Source organism: Eriocheir sinensis, chromosome 66 (assembly GCF_024679095.1).
Source record: "Eriocheir sinensis breed Jianghai 21 chromosome 66, ASM2467909v1, whole genome shotgun sequence".
Taxonomy (NCBI): Eukaryota; Metazoa; Arthropoda; class Malacostraca; order Decapoda; family Varunidae; genus Eriocheir; species Eriocheir sinensis.
The window spans coordinates 6,712,791-6,733,080 of record NC_066574.1 but is presented as its reverse complement, the minus strand read 5'-3'; the positions used below and the strand labels follow the sequence as shown (position 1 = coordinate 6,733,080).

The 20,290-nt window shown below is 50.3% G+C and overlaps 1 protein-coding gene and 1 long non-coding RNA gene across 14 annotated transcripts in view; both read left to right on the top strand.

The window, feature by feature from the left end:
- Positions 1-4,559: 4,559 nt before the first annotated feature.
- LOC126987779 (uncharacterized) lies at positions 4,560-5,369 on the top strand. 2 transcript variants are annotated; one of them, XR_007741156.1, is made up of 3 exons: positions 4,560-4,779; positions 4,927-5,073; positions 5,221-5,369. It is a non-coding gene; the product is annotated as an uncharacterized LOC126987779 (long non-coding RNA). The 2 variants fall into 2 exon arrangements; XR_007741155.1 differs by having other exon boundaries at positions 4,927-5,171.
- Positions 5,370-5,913: 544 nt separating this feature from the next.
- LOC126987775 (cytochrome P450 2L1-like) overlaps positions 5,914-20,290 on the top strand; it is a 31,736-nt gene continuing 17,359 nt past the window's right edge. For 4 of the 12 annotated variants that reach the window (XM_050845096.1, XM_050845097.1, XM_050845098.1 and 1 more), the window contains exons 1-4: positions 7,402-7,580; positions 7,953-8,046; positions 8,773-8,906; positions 9,596-9,814. In XM_050845096.1, the coding sequence (XP_050701053.1) occupies positions 7,496-7,580; positions 7,953-8,046; positions 8,773-8,906; positions 9,596-9,814 (532 nt within the window). In that variant the 5' untranslated portion in view covers positions 7,402-7,495. Of the gene's footprint in view, positions 6,056-7,401; positions 7,581-7,952; positions 8,047-8,772; positions 8,907-9,595; positions 9,815-20,290 lie in introns of those variants that run through there. The other 8 variants (XR_007741151.1, XR_007741150.1, XM_050845100.1 and 5 more) reach the window with 6 other exon arrangements.

Genomic DNA, 20,290 nt, shown 5'->3' with positions numbered 1-20,290 from the left:
CTATTTAAATTTTAATTAAACAAATTCAATTAGTTTCTCTTTAAGGTCAGAAATATTCCAACAAGACTCATACTATTTTAAAGTAATTGAGATTTATTCACTTTCCAATTTTCCTGACAGTCAGCTGGCAGAGCTCTCATCATTTCCAGTGGTATCTCTTAAACTTCTTGAATTATTTACACATGCCAGAAAATGTAACACTTTCAAGCACAGGCATCATGTGGCAACCACTTCTTATATGTAGTCATTGTCAAGCAGAGCAAAGATGCTGTGCATGATGTTGGCCACACACTGAGATGTTTTGATGGGGTGTATGTGTGTGAGGGTTTAGTTGTTTTTATTATAGGAGCCATTTTCAACTAATTTACTTTTTCATTTTATCTTCATCCATTGCCCTTTATTCATCAGCATACTGTCTAAAACGGTGAAGCCACAGTCTTCAGAATCAAAAATATTATGTTCTTATTACTAATTTATTTATACATTAAACAAGCAAGGGTAACAAGCAAGTTAATCACTATGGTCACATAAAAGAATATGGTTTCAAAGATGTGTGATGACAAAACACGGCCAAGCTTGTCAGGCGGGAGAGACAGGAGTACCACACATGTTACCCTGTTTCAAGGGTATTACAGAATTCAAATAGTTTTATGTTAAGGCCAATTTTGATGAATACATGTTATACTATACCAGGTTTGCCCTTTAATGTAATGACCTTACTCTTGTAGTAATATTTTCAACTTAAAAAAAGAAGACTACCTTGCATGGATGTATAAAAAGCATGGAAACCTAGTGTGTTCTATATTGTGTGTACCAGATAACAAAACATTTGTATCTGGGTGAGCATACTTTAACAAGGTAAGATATATATCAAAGAATATTATTATTATTATTTTTTTTTTTTTTATTATTATTATTATTTTTTTTTTAGAATATGGCTTTAGAAATAATGTCTGAGTGTCTGAACCATGTGGAACTAAGTCATTTTCATCTTCCCCCCCACAAGTGCCTAAATCTCAATGACGTGATTTTCCTCTACTGCTTCACTAACCCTCGAACACTGTCCAAACGCCTCTGGTCGGGTATAGCTTTACCACATTGGCCTGTCTCCGTTCATGCCCCTGTGGCGTATGACCTTTGATACCTGGCACATTTCATTTCCCTATTAACTTTCCCCTTTCAGACCTCCTCATGGTTAGCTTCTCAGCATGTAATACACTTTTCCCTCAGTTTCACCCTGGGGGCTATGTGGTGCAGTGGTTAGCACACTCGGCTCACAACTGAGAGAGCCCAGGTTCGATTCCTGGGCGGAGTGGAAAAATTTGGGCAGCTTTTCTGATACCCTATGCCCCTGTCCACCCAGCAGTGAATGGGTACCAGGTATTAATCGGGGGATCTGTTCACTTCTATAATTCCTTCCCCTTCTGTCTCTCTCCAACATATGACCACAGATGTTGCGCCGACTAAACAAAACTTTCTTTTTCAGCTTCACCCTAGCAACTTGGCAACACACCATTCTCTCTCATGCCTCACCCACTGTGTTGTCTTGCAGTGTAGCCAGAATAAAGGGTACTCATTAAACTCTTCCAATTATACAAATTTTCTTCTAACATAGATTTCTCCAGTCTTAACCTTTGATATTCACCCCCCAGGCATCCTAATTCTTCATGATGTTACCATTATTCTCTCTCTCTCTCTCTCTCTCTCTCTCTCTCTCTCTCTCTCTCTCTCTCTCTCTCTCTCTCTCTCTCTCTCTCTCTCTCTCTCTCTCTCTCTCTCTCTCTCTCTCTCTCTCTCTCTCTCAAAGTTAAGCTTAATTTACAGTTCATTATTTTGTTTATTTTGCAGATCTTAGTGAACAGTAAATATGAAGACTCCATGGAATTATATTTATGGCTTTCTCTTATGATTCTCTTGGACTAAATAAGTGTAGGGGGTCAATTTTCACATGGATAAGAGAGAAAGTAAGATTTGGGGCATATGCTATAGCTGCGCGTGACCTCGGTGCTCATCTCTGTAGCATTGGCCTTTCTTACGAGTAGATCTATATTCCTCAAGTATGATGTAGCTTTTGGGGGAGAGACATCAATTATAATACAGTACTATCTATCAATTCAATATTCAAGTATGCTGTAGTTTTGGGGGAGAGAGATCAATTATAATACGGTACTATCTATCAGTTCAAAGATGGTCTGAGTTAAGCTGAATCTGTTTTTGAAGATAATAGTATACTTATAGGAGGTCTGAAGTTAATTTGGGAGATTAGATTATCAAAACGGAAACACAATATTTCAGTGTATTAAAACCTATTGATATACCACTGGATGAATTTTGTGTGTTCCGTACAGCATTCCACCACTGCAATGTTTCCCTAGTCAAAATTATAAAGATGCCAGGTGGATTATATTTAAGTGGACTGTTCGACATCGTACATATCATTCACCATTATTATTATTTAAACGTTAGGCTCGTCTATTTTAACACCTGAGGCAAATTAATTTCATAGCCAAATCAAAGTCTTATGACAACATCCCCTCACTACATTGACCTACGTGTAAAGTCCCATGTTATTTCATTAGTACTCATTTACTAGCCATCAGCTGTGATTTCAATAATAATAAAATAGAGAAAGAAATAGCGTAGGTCCGTCGCCGGCAAACTAGCGCGGCAAAACCCAGGAGGAAGCAGTTACGTCTTGACTACTAATCCATTTTCACGTGAATTCTAACACTTGTGAGGGGCCGAGCAGACTAATCCATTTTCACGGGAGTTCTAACACTAGTGAGGGGCCCATCACCTCCACGACAGCCTTGAAGCATGAGGAGGAGAACTTTGAAGACGTGGAGACTTCGTTGGTGGAGGATATTAAGAAATAGAGTAAGAAAACAAGGAAGGAGGTGAGTGTGTGTGTGTGTGTGTGTGTGTGACAGCTGATGGTGGTTTGTAGGGGGCATGGAACTAGTTTTGGGGTTGTATTCTTGAACATTTCGGCACCAAACCTCACATATGACAAGGCTTTCGTAGGAGTTTGGGGCACTTCCAGAGGTAGTTTTATGACCCTTCTGGTAGTTTGACCCTTCTTCTGTATCATGAACCTGAAGACACTTATTATAGAACCCGACTGATCTCGTTTTTGGTCTGTAGAGATAGTTAATGTGAGAGGAGGAACCGTCTGGTCTGACCTTTTATTTCTTCCTTTCTACCTTTAATGTGAGAGGAGGAACCGTCTGGCCTTTTATTTCTTCCTTTCTACCTGCAAGTGAAGGCGGTCGTTGTTCTTTGAAGGTTAGAAAATATATGACAACAGAGGAACACTTGGTTGAGTAGGAAACGAAGCATCTGAGCGTTAATTAAAGTACCAGTGATTGCCCGAGTACGCTGCTGATTTGCCCTTCGCTGCCTCCATTTCCCCCTCTTCCTCCTTCCTCCACCTCCCTTACCCCCTATCAACCCCCTCCCTTCTCCTCCCCCTTCCCCCCAACTTGATGCCCCCTCGTTGGTCGTTGGTGGTTAAGCGGTTTGGGTATCGTTGCTATATTACAACTCCAGGTGGGACGGGATGATTAATAGGTCTGTTACTATTGGTGATGGTAAAAGTAAAGATAATTTGAGTGTACGCTGTAGCTGCGCGTGGCGGCGGTGCTCTTCTCCGTACTTCCCGTTGGCATACGTTCTCTTGCCCCTACGAACCAGCATTGCCAAATTATCGTATTAACCACATATCGTATCTATCATTTTTATGCCTCAAACTCTCGTACCTACACAAGTAACGTGAGAAAATCAAAGTTAGTGCTAAAACTGTTGAATATTGATGTTTTTCGTTCTTTGTTGTTATAGTTATCGGTCAGCAACTACGAAAATGAAATGCGATGAGTACGATAATTTGGCAACGCTGCTTTGAACCTGATGTGGGAGAAAAAAATATTATCATTAACCCACTAATTACCCGACACAGGGCCAGTTTAACATCCAGGTTGCCACAGTTTACCTTCCCCAGGTTTCCCCAGGGTGGGCTGCACGCCGGCTGTCCAGGCCGCCGGGATTCGAACCCAGTCGCCATCAGGGAAGTTAACCACTGCACCACGGAGGCAGTGATGGACTTTACGATAATAACAGTCAAGTCACTTCACACATATAGAGTAGTAGTAATAGTAGAAGTAGCAGTAGTAGTTAAGTAGTAATAGCAGTAGTAGTAGTAGTAGTAGTAGTAGTAGTAGTATATCGTAGTGATAAAAGTAGTATTTAGCCTACTAGCTATAATAAAAACGCAATAATAGCAGTCATTATGAAGTACGTACAAAGTTAAAGAAGTATGCATTCATGGGTAATATGTATAGCGGCTGTTTACGTACTTAAAATCACCACATCAATCCATAAAATAAAGAAACGTCACAGGCAACCCACTCATTGACGAAACGCACGACCAGTTAGCCAGTGTGCCGTATTCTCAAATCCAGATCTGACGTTAGGAAGATTAAATAGATCGAGATGATGAAGAACATAGCTAGCGACTATATATACTTCCTCACTTAATTATAGTGTGCTGGCTACCGCTGGAACACTTGAACACAACGAAATAAAAGGTTTTCAACGCTTACAATACAGGAACACTTGAACACAACGAAATAAAAGGTTTTCATCGCTTACAATACAGGAACACTTGAACACAACGAAATAAAAGGTTTTCATCGCTTACAATACAGGAACACTTGAACACAACGAAATAAAAGGTTTTCATCGCTTACAATACAGGAACACTTGAACACAACGAAATAAAAGGTTTTCATCGCTTACAATACAGGAACACTTAACCACAACGAAATAAAAGGTTTTCATCGCTTACAATACAGGAGCACATAACCACAACGAAATAAAAGGTTTTCATCGCTTACAATACAGGAGCACTTAACCACAACGAAATAAAAGGTTTTCATCGCTTACAATACAGGAACACTTGAACACAACGAAATAAAAGGTTTTCATCGCTTACAATACAGGAACACTTGAACACAACGAAATAAAAGGTTTTCATCGCTTACAATACAGGAACACTTGAACACAACGAAATAAAAGGTTTTCAACGCTTACAATACAGGAACACTTGAACACAACGAAATAAAAGGTTTTCATCGCTTACAATACAGGAACACTTGAACACAACGAAATAAAAGGTTTTCATCGCTTGCAATACAGGAACACTTGACCACAACGAAATAAAAGGTTTTCATCGCTTACAATACAGGAACACTTGAACACAACGAAATAAAAGGTTTTCATCGCTTACAATACAGGAACACTTGAACACAACGAAATAAAAGGTTTTCATCGCTTACAATACAGGAACACTTGAACACAACGAAATAAAAGGTTTTCATCGCCTACAATACAGGAACACTTGAACACAACGAAATAAAAGGTTTTCATCGCTTACAATACAGGAACACTTGAACACAACGAAATAAAAGGTTTTCATCGCTTGCAAAACACTCGCGCGCTTGATCCCCGCCAGACCAACCTAACGACGTCCGCGGGTAGTCATGCAGAGATCATGGCATCGTAGGTGGCGGCATATCACAGTGACGCAGCAGTGTTGGGGTAGGGCAGGGCAGGGCGGCGGCCTTGGGAGCAGCGTTCACCGTGCAACAATGATTCCCAGATACCACGGTCAGATCAGCTTAATTAACGTTGATATGCTTTCCACTCGTATAGGAGATATTGATAAGTTTTAGATCACAAGGTGGACTGAATGCCGTTATCTGTGTTTGCGATAGCTTTGGGGGCATTAAAAGATGTATGCAGTGTGCTGAGTACAATAAGCTCTGGTAACGCTGCGTAACAAGTGCCGCTGGCTGCCTCCAACCCCCAACCAATTGACTTGAAGGGTGGTGCTTGTGTGTGTGTGTGTGTGTGTGTGTGCTGCCAGACGAGTAGGTAGGTGTGTCCCCGAGCATCCCAGTGAGCCCGTGTACTTGTCAGTGTTGTGGTGCTTGCAGTGTGTTCCTGACACGGTCGATATTCTTAGACGCACCACCTCTCACAGCAACACTTTCCGAAGGTCAGTAAGGGTATCAGTCGAGTTCTCATGAGCAAGGCCTTGATTAAGAGTATCTCCATAGAGAAATACATATTCGCATATTACTGTTTGTACAATCTTTTCTATTGCAGTTATTTTTATTACGAATACTCCCGTGCCGAATACTAATGACGACGTTGATTTAATTGGTATGTGATTATGCATGGATGTTGCACTATATGAATATCGAAATTCTTCACATCCAGTATCCATACTATAATCAAGATCGATCTTGACTATGATAAGCTCTGAAGACACTCGAAATAATCGCATACCGCACATGTGTGTGTGTGTGTGTGTGTGTGTATGTGTGTAATTCACCACGGCCTGATCACAAGTTGGACTCGCTTTCGCCAGCAGGCACCCTCCCGACACGAGCAAGTGCATGCTCATTATCGTCGATCTCTGGGTACTGCCAGGACCTCACACACCACACACTCCATCCCCCTTGCTCAAGGGAGGACAGTAACCACTCCTAATCAACGGAAAGAATCCGGCCTGAGCGGGACTCGAACCACCGCCTGTTTGGCCTTCAAGCCTGAGAGAGAGAGAGAGAGAGAGAGAGAGTGTGTGTGTGTGTGTGTGTGTGTGTGTGTGTGTGTGTGTGTGTGTGTCATTCACTCACGGTCCACTCTCGTGCTAAACTCGTGATCGCCAGCCAATACCCTCCCGGACGGAGTTTTCCATAGATCAGTGGACCGATTCTGTCCGCAATAAACTTTTCGGCCTGAGCAAGGCGTGGACCAGTCTGCTGTGTGTTTACGTTACATGTGCCAAGACGGCCGTGTTGGCAACGCATTCAAAGACCACGTTGGGACGCTTGATATTCACAGGAACACTTGCAAATTTCAAAGCACAGAAGCGCCGCTTGATCGTTGCCTACATTCACTAAGCAAGGCAAAGTGAGAACATCAGCTTCTACCAGAGTGTGATTCCGTCAAACACAATGCACACCTTCGTGTCGCCCCGCCTGGCCGGGTGAACCTCCGGAAGCTGACGACTCTTGTGTTCTGCGTCAGTGGACCAAATAGCTACACTCCAGGTATTTTAGTCAGGCACGTCAGCGAGAGGGTGTTTCAGATGTGTATGGGACTTATTCTTCACAAAAACAAAATAAAGCATTCCTAGAACCATCTTACCTCATGCGAATTAAGAATTTGACGGTTTTAAAATTGTCTTTCTGTTAGTCGGTTTGTCTGTTCAGCGCCAGCATCGAAAGTAACAGCGCTTTCACCGAAGATTTTTATACAAAGATACACGTATTTATAAGGATTATTAACACAGATTTTCAGACAACACAGACGCTATAGTCCAGACTAATCATTCAGGTATAAGGAAAGGCCCACACAGTATTATGTGGTGGGTGTAGTCCCTAGCTGACGGGCTGCCTCGTGTGACCCCCAGAGCCCCCTGCGCGGCGCCATGCTGGTGGAGGCGCTGCTGGCGGTGGTGCTGCTGGTGCTGCTGGCCTTCTACCTTGGCAGGGACCCGCCGGGGCTGCCTCCAGGTGGGTCACATTGAAAAAAATAAAATAATAATAATAATGATAACAATAAGTAGTAGTAGTAGTAGTAGTAAGAAGAAGAAGAAGAAGAAGTTGAAGAAGTTGATGAAGATGAAGGAAAACAAAAAACAAGAAAGAAAAATGTCACAATTAACTCCATCGCCTCTTCCATGCATATAACACCGTTCCTTCACTCTAACTAAACACCACGCAATAAACATATAGGCATACCATATTGCAGTGACTTCGACATTCTTTCGCTTTGCAGAGCTAGGATCTTACATAGCTATAAATTCCTCATTAACTGGTCAATACATATAATTACACTACGTCTTCTTCACCAAAGCCGTAACCCTTTTTAATGTCTTCTGCCAGGCCCGCGGAAGTACCCCATCATCGGCAGCTTAACATTTTGTCATTCGATAGAATCCTGCAGGAGGCTAAAGAAAGAATACGGAGACACATTTGGGTAAGACGGATCTGTATATTCTGTGTGTGTGTGTGTGTGTGTGTGTGTGTGTGTCCGATGCAATGAAGAAAGAAAAAGAAAGCAAGTATATATATCTCAATTTCACGTCGGTCAGCGTTAACCCGGTAGCAGCGACGGGCCAAATTTGTGGCTTTACTGTGTACCAGCGACGGGCCACATTTTTGCCATGATATAACCCCCCCTAAATAGATGATGCATAAACTGATCACAAATGCATTGATATATATTATGAAATGGTTTGCGTGAGTGATGATTTTTTCTAATTTTTCTCGCTCAGAGGGAAGGGCCTTTAAGAAACATGATCCCCGCAGCTACCGGGTTAATAATAATATGTTCAACAGGAGTGTGATGTAAAAGGGAGATAAAGAAATAGGTGGTGAAATTATATACTAGTTGAATTAATGCAAACTGAGGTGGATTTACACGTTAGGATAGTAGGCTATATATAAGGATTCACCTATAGGAAAACACATATAGTTCATCACGTTCTTTTTCTTTTCTTTTATTCTGTATATCATCATCATCATCTTATTTTAATTCTCTTCCATATTCCGTTACGATCTGTGTCCTTTGATTGACTGACTGACTGATTGATTAACTGACTGACTGAGGTATATTGTTGATAAAATAGGTAGTATAACAGATGTGAGGTCCTGCAATCTATCCTAACCCCCTAGCAATGTGTATCTCCTATTCCCCTTCCAGCTTGCGCCACGGGAGTCAGCGTGTGGTCTTCTTGTGCAACAGTAAGACGATCAGGGAGGCGTTCTCGAGGTATGAATTCAACGATCGACCAGACTGGAAGTTTCCCAATTTTTTGTCGGAGGGAAAGGTGGCAGGTAAGGGATAGAGAAGGATGTAAGTAGTAAGAATGTCATGCAAGAGAGAGGAATAAGTATATTGACATAGTTGAAATAAGGGAAACTGAGGTGGATCGACACATTTGGATACTTACATTGATACAAATATATTGACTACCAGTAGGCTATCCTCTTTTTCTTTTTGTTCTATATTTTCATCATCTTTTAATTCTCTTCCATATTTCATTGTGATCTTTGTCCTGTCATTATCATCATTTTCACTGCTATAATACCACGATGGGAATTTTACCCATTTACAAACATTTTCAGCATTTTAGAGTTTGTCAGAAATATCCCTCCTCGCTTCTTCCTTCCTTCCCTCCTTCCTCTATTCCACCACGTGACTTTTTCTTTATTTTTAGTTAGGCTACGGATGTGCTCTCTTCATTTAGTATACAACGATTTTTAATTTTTTGTTATAGTATATGACACCCCAGACATAGTATAGCCATCCCTTGCTCTCATCATCTCACCCTCCTCTCAAATATCCCTCCTCTCTCCTTCCTCCCCTCCTTCCCCTCTTCCAAGACGTAACTTTTTATAGGTACGGATGTCCTCTTTATTTAGTGTAGGAAGGCTTTTCTTTTAAGTATGACACCCCAGACGTAGTGTTGCCGCCCCTCGCCCTTCTCATCCCACCCTCCTCTCAAGTTCTCAACCTTCTTCAGGAGTCATCTTCAGCAGCGGGGAGCGGTGGCAAACACTTCGTCGGTTCCTGCTGCGCAACCTCCGCGACCTGGGCATGGGCACGTCCCGCCTGGATGACGTCATCGTGCGGGAGGCGGAGGGGCTCGTGCAGGACTTCAGGACCTACGCCAACAAACCATCCTTCTTCCCGCCCTCCATCAACACCGCGGCTCTCAATGTTATCTGGCAGCTGGTGGCGAGTGAGTGACGCTACGCATGATTTTTTAAGCGTCGTACTATAGCCCTAAGTCTATATACACCAAGTCAAGTCATACACAGGTTTGTGGGAGGAGACACGGCCGAGGCGTGGTTTATGCATGACACTGCTTGGAGCCAAACTAGAGAATGTAGAAACAGGGATTTAGAGAAAACGAGGAAAGGCGGACAAATTTAAATCAATCACTTCAACATGCCCACCCTCACATCCCACACCGCCGTTTGTAGGCATTGAAATTACAGTCGCGCAATAGCACAATAAAAAGACATATTTTTTCGTCAGTGGCTTGCCTGAACGCGCTGTGAAAGGAGGCGAGAATGCACATCCAGAGTGCACAAACGGCCCCAACTTCAGTCACCCTTGAACTGGCGGGTATTTTTTTTTTTGGCTTCAAGTGACGTCATCCCGCTGCTCAGCCCAAAACCGCCTCCTGCGCGTATCGGTCGCAGTTTTGAAGCAGAGTGACTTGACTTGGTATATATAGACTTAGCTATAGCCCGTGTTTGTAAATGTCTCGGCGCCTCAGTTCGCCTGTTTGCAAAACCTCTCGTGGAAGTTGCTGGGGTTTTCGCGGACTGTTTTGTGTTACTGGTACGTGATAGTTTTACACGACTTCTGCACCTTTGAACTGGGAAACCTACTGTAATAATTAATATACCCATGAATACTTCAGATTCTCACGGCAATGCATCGACGCAGCAAATGAAGTGAACAAAATGCTACTTCATTAGGTTAAAATTCTCACTCAGGTATATAGATGTAATACTTCCACTGTACAATAGTTTAGTCTTACCTCATTTAGAATATGCGGTACGGTTTGGGCTCCCCACCACGCAAAGGACGGTGTGAAACGCTGGGCAACAAAGATGAACTCTTCCTTGCCCAACAAACAGTACGATGGAAGGCTCTCATCCCTTAGGCTGTTCTCTCTTGAGAAACGTCGCCTCCGACGAAAACTGATTGATTTTTCAAAATACTCAATGGTTTTATTAATAATACAAACGAGTAATAACGGCACGAAACTTAAGTGTAAACCAATAAACAAAGAGGGCACCAAATTTTTCTTTGCCAACGTTGTAGCGCGAGAATGAAATATACTCCCACCTTCATTGGTCCAGTGCAGTACGATCTAATAATTTAAAGACAAGCTCGACCACCACTTCCTTCAACCTGATACTCACTAAAGTCGAAGTGCAAAGTTTTGATGGCATTAAACATTAAATTTAAAAGAACAGCACTTATGTATAAGACAGACCACCTTGTCTGGACCAAAGGGTCTGTGTGGTTTGCTTATCTCTGTAAATCTTTGTAAATCTTGTGTTTGTGTATGCCAGTCAGTGTGTGTTAGGGACTCAGTCTTGTGTTTGTGTGTGTGCCAGTCATTGTGTTTTGAGGGACTCAGTCTTTTGTGTGTGTGTGTGTGTGTGTGTGTGTGTGTGTGTGTGTGTGTGTGTGTGTCTACCAGTCAGTGTTTTAACGGACTCAGTCTTGTGTGTGTGTGTGTGTATGTGTGTGTGTGTGTGTGTGTGTGTGTGTGCCAGTCAGTGTGTTTAAGGCATGGGCACTGGTTCAGGCTCAGGCTCTGGCACGGGCACTGGTTCAGGCTCTGGCACGGGCACTGGTTCAGGCTCAGGCTCTGGCACAGGCACTGGTTCAGGCTCAGGCTCTGGCACGGGCACTGGTTCAGGCTCAGGCTCTGGCACGGGCACTGGTTCAGGCTCAGGCTCTGGCACGGGCACTGGTACAGGCTCAGGCTCTGGCACTGGCACTGGGTCAGGCTCAGGCTCTGGCACTGGGACTGGTTCAGGCTCAGGCTCTGGCACGGGCACTGGTTCAGGCTCAGGCTCTGGCACGGGCACTGGTTCAGGCTCAGGCTCTGGCACGGGCACTGGTTCAGGCTCAGGCTCTGGCATGGGCACTGGTTCAGGCTCAGGCTCTGGCACGGGCACTGGTTCAGGCTCAGGCTCTGGCACGGGCACTGGTTCAGGCTCTGGCACGGTCACTGGTTCAGGCTCAGGCTCTGGCACGGGCACTGGTTCAGTCTCAGGCTTTGGCACGGGCACTGGTTCAGGCTCTGGCACGGTCACTGGTTCAGGCTCTGACTCTGGCACAGGCACTGGTTCAGGCTCAGGCTCTGGCACGGGCACTGGTTCAGGCTCAGTCTCTGGCACGGGCACTGGTTCAGGCTCAGGCTCTGGCACAGGCACTGGTTCAGGCTCAGGCTCTGGCACGGGCACTGGTTCAGGCTCAGGCTCTGGCACGGGCACTGGTTCAGGCTCAGTCTCTGGCACGGGCACTGGTTCATGCTCAGGCTCTGGCACGGGCACTGGTTCAGGCTCTGGCTCTGGCACGGGCACTGGTTCAGGCTCAGTCTCTGGCACGGGCACTGGTTCATGCTCAGGCTCTGGCACGGGCACTGGTTCAGGCTCAGTCTCTGGCACGGGCACTGGTTCAGGCTCAGGCTCTGGCACGGGCACTGGTTCAGGCTCAGGCTCTGGCACGGGCACTGGTTCAGGCTCAGGCTCTGGCACGGGCACTGGTTCAGGCTCAGGCTCTGGCACGGGCACTGGTTCAGGCTCAGGCTCTGGCACGGGCACTGATTCAGGCTCTGACTCTGGCACGGGCACTGGTTCAGGCTCAGGCTCTGGCACGGGCACTGGTTCAGGCTCTGGCACGGGCACTGGTTCAGGCTCAGTCTCTGTCACGAGCACTGGTTCAGGCTCTGGCACGGGCACTGGTTCAGGCTCTGGCACGGGCACTGGTTCAGGCTCAGTCTCTGGCACGGGCACTGGTTCAGGCTCTGGCACGGGCACTGGTTCAGGCTCTGGCACGGGCACTGGTTCAGGCTCTGGCACGGGCACTGGTTCAGGCTCTGGCACGGGCACTGGTTCAGGCTCAGTCTCTGGCACGAGCACTGGTTCAGGCTCAGGCTCTGGCACGGGCACTGGTTCAGGCTCAGTCTCTGTCACGAGCACTGGTTCAGGCTCTGGCACGGGCACTGGTTCAGGCTCAGTCTCTGGCACGGGCACTGGTTCAGGCTCAGTCTCTGGCACGGGCACTGGTTCAGGCTCTGGCACGGGCACTGGTTCAGGCTCAGGCTCTGGCACGGGCACTGGTTCAGGCTCAGTCTCTGGCACGGGCACTGGTTCAGGCTCAGTCTCTGGCACGGGCACTGGTTCAGGCTCTGGCACGGGCACTGGTTCAGGGTCAGGCTCTGGCACGGGCACTGGGTCAGGCTCAGGCTCTGCTTTGAGCACTGGTTCAGGCTCTGGCACAGGCACTGGTTCAGGCTCAGTCTCTGTCACGAGCACTGGTTCAGGCTCTGGCACAGGCACTGTGTTCAGGCTCAGTCTCTGTGCACAGGCACTGGTTCAGGCTCAGTCTTGTGTTTGTGTGTGTCAGGCTCAGTCTGTGTGTGTCACTGGTTCAGGCTTAGCGGACTCAGTCTTGTGTTTGTGTGTGTGCCAGTCAGTGTGTTTTAACGGACTCAGTCTTGTGTTTGTGTGTGTGTCAGTGTGTTTTAACAGACTCAGTCTTGTGTTTGTGTGTGTGTGTCAGTGTGTTTTAACAGACTCAGTCTTGTGTTTGTGTGTGTGCCAGTCAGTGTGTTTTAACAGACTCAGTCTTGTGTTTGTGTGTGTGTCAGTGTGTTTTAACAGACTCAGTCTTGTGTTTGTGTGTGTGCCAGTCAGTGTGTTTTAACGGACTCAGTCTTGTGTTTGTGTGTGTGCCAGTCAGTGTGTTTTAACAGACTCAGTCTTGTGTTTGTGTGTGTGTGTCAGTGTGTTTTAACAGACTCAGTCTTGTGTTTGTGTGTGTGCCAGTCAGTGTGTTTTAACAGACTCAGTCTTGTGTTTGTGTGTGTGTCAGTGTGTTTTAACAGACTCAGTCTTGTGTTTGTGTGGCTCAGGCTGTGTTTGTATGTGTGCCAGTCATTCTGTTTTGAGGGACTCAGTCTTGTGTTTGTGTGTGTGTGTGTCAGTGTGTTTTAACAGACTCAGTCTTGTGTTTGTGTGTGTGTGTGTGTGTGTCAGTGTGTTTTAACAGACTCAGTCTTGTGTTTATGAGTGTGTGTGTGTGTGTGCCAGTCAGTGTGCTTTAACGGACTCAGTCTTGTGTTTGTGTGTGTGTGTGTGTCAGTGTGTTTTAACAGACTCAGTCATGTGTGTGTGTGTGTGTGTCAGTGTGTTTTAACAGACTCAGTCATGTGTGTGTGTGTGTGTGTGTGTGTGCCAGTCAGTGTGTTTTAACAGACTCAGTCTTGTGTTTGTGTGTGTGTGTGTCAGTGTGTTTTAACGGACTCAGTCTTGTGTTTGTGTGTGTGCCAGTCAGTGTGTTTCACCGGACGCTGGCACGGGCACTGGTTCAGGCTCAGGCTCTGGCACGGGCACTGGTTCAGGCTCAGGCTCTGGCACGGGCACTGGTTCAGGCTCAGGCTCTGGCACGGGCACTGGTTCAGGCTCAGGCTCTGGCACAGGCACTGGTTCAGGCTCAGGCTCTGGCACGGGCACTGGTTCAGGCTCAGGCTCTGGCACGGGCACTGGTTCAGGCTCAGGCTCTGGCACGGGCACTGGTTCGGTTCAGGCTCTGGCACAGGCACTGGTTCAGGCTCAGGCTCTGGCACGGGCACTGGTTCAGGCTCAGGCTCTGGCACGGGCACTGGTTCAGGCTCAGGCTCTGGCACAGGCACTGGTTCAGGCTCAGGCTCTGGCACGGGCACTGGTTCAGGCTCTGGCACGGGCACTGGTTCAGGCTCAGGCTCTGGCACGGGCACTGGTTCAGGCTCAGGCTCTGGCACGGGCACTGGTTCAGGCTCAGGCTCTGGCACGGGCACTGGTTCAGGCTCAGGCTCTGGCACGGGCACTGGTTCAGGCTCAGGCTCTGGCACGGGCACTGGTTCAGGCTCAGGCTCTGGCACGGGCACTGGTTCAGGCTCTGGCTCTGGCACGGGCACTGGTTCAGGCTCAGGCTCTGGCACAGGCACTGGTTCAGACTCAGGCTCTGGCACGGGCACTGATTGAGGCTCAGGCGCTGGCACGGGCACTGGTTCAGGCTCAGGCTCTGGCACGGGCACTGGTTCAGGCTCAGGCTCTGGCACGGGCACTGGTTCAGGCTCAGGCTCTGGCACGGGCACTGGTTCAGGCTCAGGCTCTGGCACGGGCACTGATTGAGGCTCAGGCGCTGGCACGGGCACTGGTTCAGGCTCTGACTCTGGCACGGGCACTGAGTCAGGCTCAGGGCTCAGGCACGGGCACTGGTTCAGGCTCTGGCACGGGCACTGGTTCAGGCTCAGTCTCTGGCACGAGCACTGGTTCAGGCTCTGGCACGAGCACTGGTTCAGGCTCAGTCTCTGGCACGAGCACTGGTTCAGGCTCTGGCACGGGCACTGGTTCAGGCTCAGGCTCTGGCACGAGCACTGGTTCAGGCTCAGTCTCTGGCACGAGCACTGGTTCAGGCTCAGTCTCTGGCACGGGCACTGGTTCAGGCTCAGTCTCTGGCACGGGCACTGGTTCAGGCTCAGGCTCTGGCACGGGCACTGGTTCAGGCTCAGGCTCTGGCACGGGCACTGGTTCAGGCTCAGTCTCTGGCACGAGCACTGGTTCAGGCTCTGGCACGGGCACTGGTTCAGGCTCAGTCTCTGGCACGAGCACTGGTTCAGGCTCTGGCACGGGCACTGGTTCAGGCTCAGTCTCTGGCACGAGCACTGGTTCAGGCTCAGTCTCTGGCACGAGCACTGGTTCAGGCTCAGTCTCTGGCACGAGCACTGGTTCAGGCTCTGGCACGGGCACTGGTTCAGGCTCAGTCTCTGGCACGAGCACTGGTTCAGGCTCTGGCACGGGCACTGGTTCAGGCTCAGTCTCTGGCACGAGCACTGGTTCAGGCTCTGGCACGGGCACTGGTTCAGGCTCAGTCTCTGGCACGAGCACTGGTTCAGGCTCTGGCACGGGCACTGGTTCAGGCTCAGTCTCTGGCACGAGCACTGGTTCAGGCTCTGGCACGGGCACTGGTTCAGGCTCAGTCTCTGGCACGGGCACTGGTTCAGGCTCAGTCTCTGGCACGAGCACTGGTTCAGGCTCAGTCTCTGGCACGAGCACTGGTTCAGGCTCAGTCTCTGGCACGAGCACTGGTTCAGGCTCAGTCTCTGGCACGAGCACTGGTTCAGGCTCTGGCACGGGCACTGGTTCAGGCTCAGTCTCTGGCACGAGCACTGGTTCAGGCTCAGTCTCTGGCACGAGCACTGGTTCAGGCTCAGTCTCTGGCACGAGCACTGGATCAGGCTCTGCTCCTGGCTTTCAGGCTCTGGCACTGGCACTGGTTCAGGCTCTGGCACGGGCACTGGTTCAGGCTCTGGCTTTGGCACTGGTTCAGGCTCTGGCACACTGGTTCAGGCTCTGGCACGGGCACTGGTTCAGGCTCAGGCTCTGGCATGGGCACTGGTTCAGGCTCAGGCTCTGGCACTGGCACTGGTTCAGGCTCAGGCTCTGGCACTGGCACTGGTTCATGCTCTGGTTCAGGCTCAGTCTCTGGCACGGGCACTGGTTCAGGCTCAGTCTCTGGCACGGGCACTGGTTCAGGCTCAGGCTCTGGCACGGGCACTGGTTCAGGCTCAGTCTCTGGCACGGGCACTGGTTCAGGCTCAGTCTCTGGCACGGGCACTGGTTCAGGCTCAGGCTCTGGCACGGGCACTGGTTCAGGCTCTGGCACGAGCACTGGTTCAGGCTCAGTCTCTGGCACGAGCACTGGTTCAGGCTCTGGCACGGGCACTGGTTCAGGCTCAGTCTCTGGCACGAGCACTGGTTCAGGCTCTGGCACGGGCACTGGTTCAGGCTCAGTCTCTGGCACGAGCACTGGTTCAGGCTCTGGCACGAGCACTGGTTCAGGCTCTGGCACGGGCACTGGTTCAGGCTCTGGCACGGGCACTGGTTCAGGCTCTGGCACGGGCACTGGTTCAGGCTCTGGCACGGGCACTGGTTCAGGCTCAGGCTCTGGCATGGGCACTGGTTCAGGCTCAGGCTCTGGCACTGGCACTGGTTCAGGCTCAGGCTCTGGCACTGGCACTGGTTCATGCTCTGGCACGGGCACTGGTTCAGGCTCAGTCTCTGGCACGGGCACTGGTTCAGGCTCAGGCTCTGGCACGGGCACTGGTTCAGGCTCAGGCTCTGGCACGGGCACTGGTTCAGGCTCAGTCTCTGGCACGGGCACTGGTTCAGGCTCAGGCTCTGGCACGGGCACTGGTTCAGGCTCAGGCTCTGGCACGGGCACTGGTTCAGGCTCAGTCTCTGGCACGGGCACTGGTTCAGGCTCAGGCTCTGGCATGGGCACTGGTTCAGGCTCAGGCTCTGGCACGGGCACTGGTTCAGGCTCAGGCTCTGGCACGGGTACTGGTTCAGGCTCAGTCTCTGGCACTGGCACTGGTTCAGGCTCAGGCTCTGGCATGGGCACTGGTTCAGGCTCAGGCTCTGGCACGGGCACTGGTTCATGCTCTGGCTCTGGCACGGGCACTGGTTCAGGCTCAGGCTCTGGCATGGGCACTGGTTCAGGCTCAGGCTCTGGCACGGGCACTGGTTCAGGCTCAGGCTCTGGCATGGGCACTGGTTCAGGCTCAGGCTCTGGCACAGGCACTGGTTCAGGCTCAGGCTCTGGCATGGGCACTGGTTCAGGCTCTGACTCTGGCACGGGCACTGGTTCAGGCTCTGACTCTGGCACGGGCAGTGGTTCATGCTCTGGCTCTGGCACGGGCACTGGTTCAGGCTCAGGCTCTGGCACGGGCACTGGTTCAGGCTCAGGCTCTGGCACGGGCACTGGTTCAGGCTCAGGCTCTGGCATGGGCACTGGTTCAGGCTCAGGCTCTGGCACGGGCACTGGTTCATGCTCTGGCTCTGGCACGGGCACTGGTTCAGGCTCAGGTTCTGGCATGGGCACTGGTTCAGGCTCAGGCTCTGGCACGGGCACTGGTTCAGGCTCAGGCTCTGGCATGGGCACTGGTTCAGGCTCAGGCTCTGGCACGGGCACTGGTTCAGGCTCAGGCTCTGGCATGGGCACTGGTTCAGGCTCTGACTCTGGCACGGGCACTGGTTCAGGCTCTGACTCTGGCACGGGCACTGGTTCATGCTCTGGCTCTGGCACGGGCACTGGTTCAGGCTCAGGCTCTGGCACGGGCACTGGTTCAGGCTCAGGCTCTGGCACGGGCACTGGTTCAGGCTCAGTCTCTGGCACTGGCACTGGTTCAGGCTCTGGCACGGGCACTGGTTCAGGCTCAGTCTCTGGCACGGGCACTGGTTCAGGCTCTGGCACGGGCACTGGTTCAGGCTCAGTCTCTGTCACGAGCACTGGTTCAGGCTCTGGCACGGGCACTGGTTCAGGCTCAGTCTCTGTCACGAGCACTGGTTCAGGCTCTGGCACGGGCACTGGTTCAGGCTCAGGCTGTGTTTGTGTGTGTGCCGGTCATTGTGTTTAGAGGGACTCAGTCTTGTGTTTGTGTGTGTGCCAGTCAGTGTGTTTTAACGGACTCAGTCTTGTGTTTGTGTGTGTGCCAGTCAGTGTGTTTTAACAGACTCAGTCTTGTGTTTGTGTGTGTGTGTGTCAGTGTGTTTTAACAGACTCAGTCTTGTGTTTGTGTGTGTGCCAGTCAGTGTGTTTTAACAGACTCAGTCTTGTGTTTGTGTGTGTGTGTCAGTGTGTTTTAACAGACTCAGTCTTGTGTTTGTGTGTGTGCCAGTCAGTGTGTTTTAACAGACTCAGTCTTGTGTTTGTGTGTGTGTGTCAGTGTGTTTTAACAGACTCAGTCTTGTGTTTGTGTGTGTGCCAGTCAGTGTGTTTTAACAGACTCAGTCTTGTGTTTGTGTGTGTGTGTCCGTGTGTTGTAACAGACTCAGTCGTGTTTGTGTGTGTGCCAGTCAGTGTGTTTTAACGGACTCAGTCTTGTGTTTGTGTGTGTTTGTGTGTGTGCCAGTCAGTGTGTTTTAACAGACTCAGTCTTGTGTTTGTGTGTGTGCCAGTCAGTGTGTTTTAACAGACTCAGTCTTGTGTTTGTGTGTGTGCCAGTCAGTGTGTTTTAACAGACTCAGTCTTGTGTTTGTGTGTGTGTGTGTCAGTGTGTTTTAACGGACTCAGTCTTGTGTTTGTGTGTGTGCCAGTCAGTGTGTTTCACCGGACGCTGGCACGGGCACTGGTTCAGGCTCAGGCTCTGGCACGGGCACTGGTTCAGGCTCAGGCTCTGGCACGGGCACTGGTTCAGGCTCAGGCTCTGGCACGGGCACTGGTTCAGGCTCAGGCTCTGGCACAGGCACTGGTTCAGGCTCAGGCTCTGGCACGGGTACTGGTTCAGGCTCAGGCGCTGGCACGGGCACTGGTTCAGGCTCAGGCTCTGGCACAGGCACTGGTTCAGGCTCAGGCGCTGGCACAGGCACTGGTTCAGGCTCAGGCTCTGGCACGGGCACTGGTTCAGGCTCAGGCTCTGGCACGGGCACTGGTTCAGGCTCAGGCTCTGGCACGGGCACTGGTTCAGGCTCAGGCTCTGGCACGGGCACTGGTTCAGGCTCAGGCTCTGGCACGGGCACTGGTTCAGGCTCAGGCTCTGGCACGGGCACTGGTTCAGGCTCAGGCTCTGGCACGGGCACTGGTTCAGGCTCAGGCTCTGGCACGGGCACTGGTTCAGGCTCTGGCACGGGCACTGGTTCAGGCTCAGGCTCTGGCACGGGCACTGGTTCAGGCTCAGGCTCTGGCACGGGCACTGGTTCAGGCTCAGGCTCTGGCACGGGCACTGGTTCAGGCTCAGGCTCTGGCACGGGCACTGGTTCAGGCTCAGGCTCTGGCACGGGCACTGGTTCAGGCTCAGGCTCTGGCACAGGCACTGGTTCAGGCTCAGGCTCTGGCACAGGCACTGGTTCAGGCTCAGGCTCTGGCACAGGCACTGGTTCAGGCTCAGGCTCTGGCACAGGCACTGGTTCAGGCTCAGGCTCTGGCACAGGCACTGGTTCAGGCTCAGGCTCTGGCACAGGCACTGGTTCAGGCTCAGGCTCTGGCACGGGCACTGGTTCAGGCTCAGGCTCTGGCACGGGCACTGGTTCAGGCTCAGGCTCTGGCACAGGCACTGGTTCAGGCTCAGGCTCTGGCACGGGCACTGGTTCAGGCTCTGGCTCTGGCACGGGCACTGGTTCAGGCTCAGGCTCTGGCACGGGCACTGGTTAAGGCTCAGGCTCTGGCACGGGCACTGGTTCAGGCTCAGGCTCTGGCACGGGCACTGGTTCAGGCTCAGGCTCTGGCACGAGCACTGGTTCAGGCTCAGGCTCTGGCACAGGCACTGGTTCAGGCTCAGGCTCTGGCACAGGCACTGGTTCAGGCTCAGGCTCTGGCACGGGCACTGGTTCAGGCTCAGGCTCTGGCACAGGCACTGGTTCAGGCTCAGGCTCTGGCACGAGCACTGGTTCAGGCTCAGGCTCTGGCACAGGCACTGGTT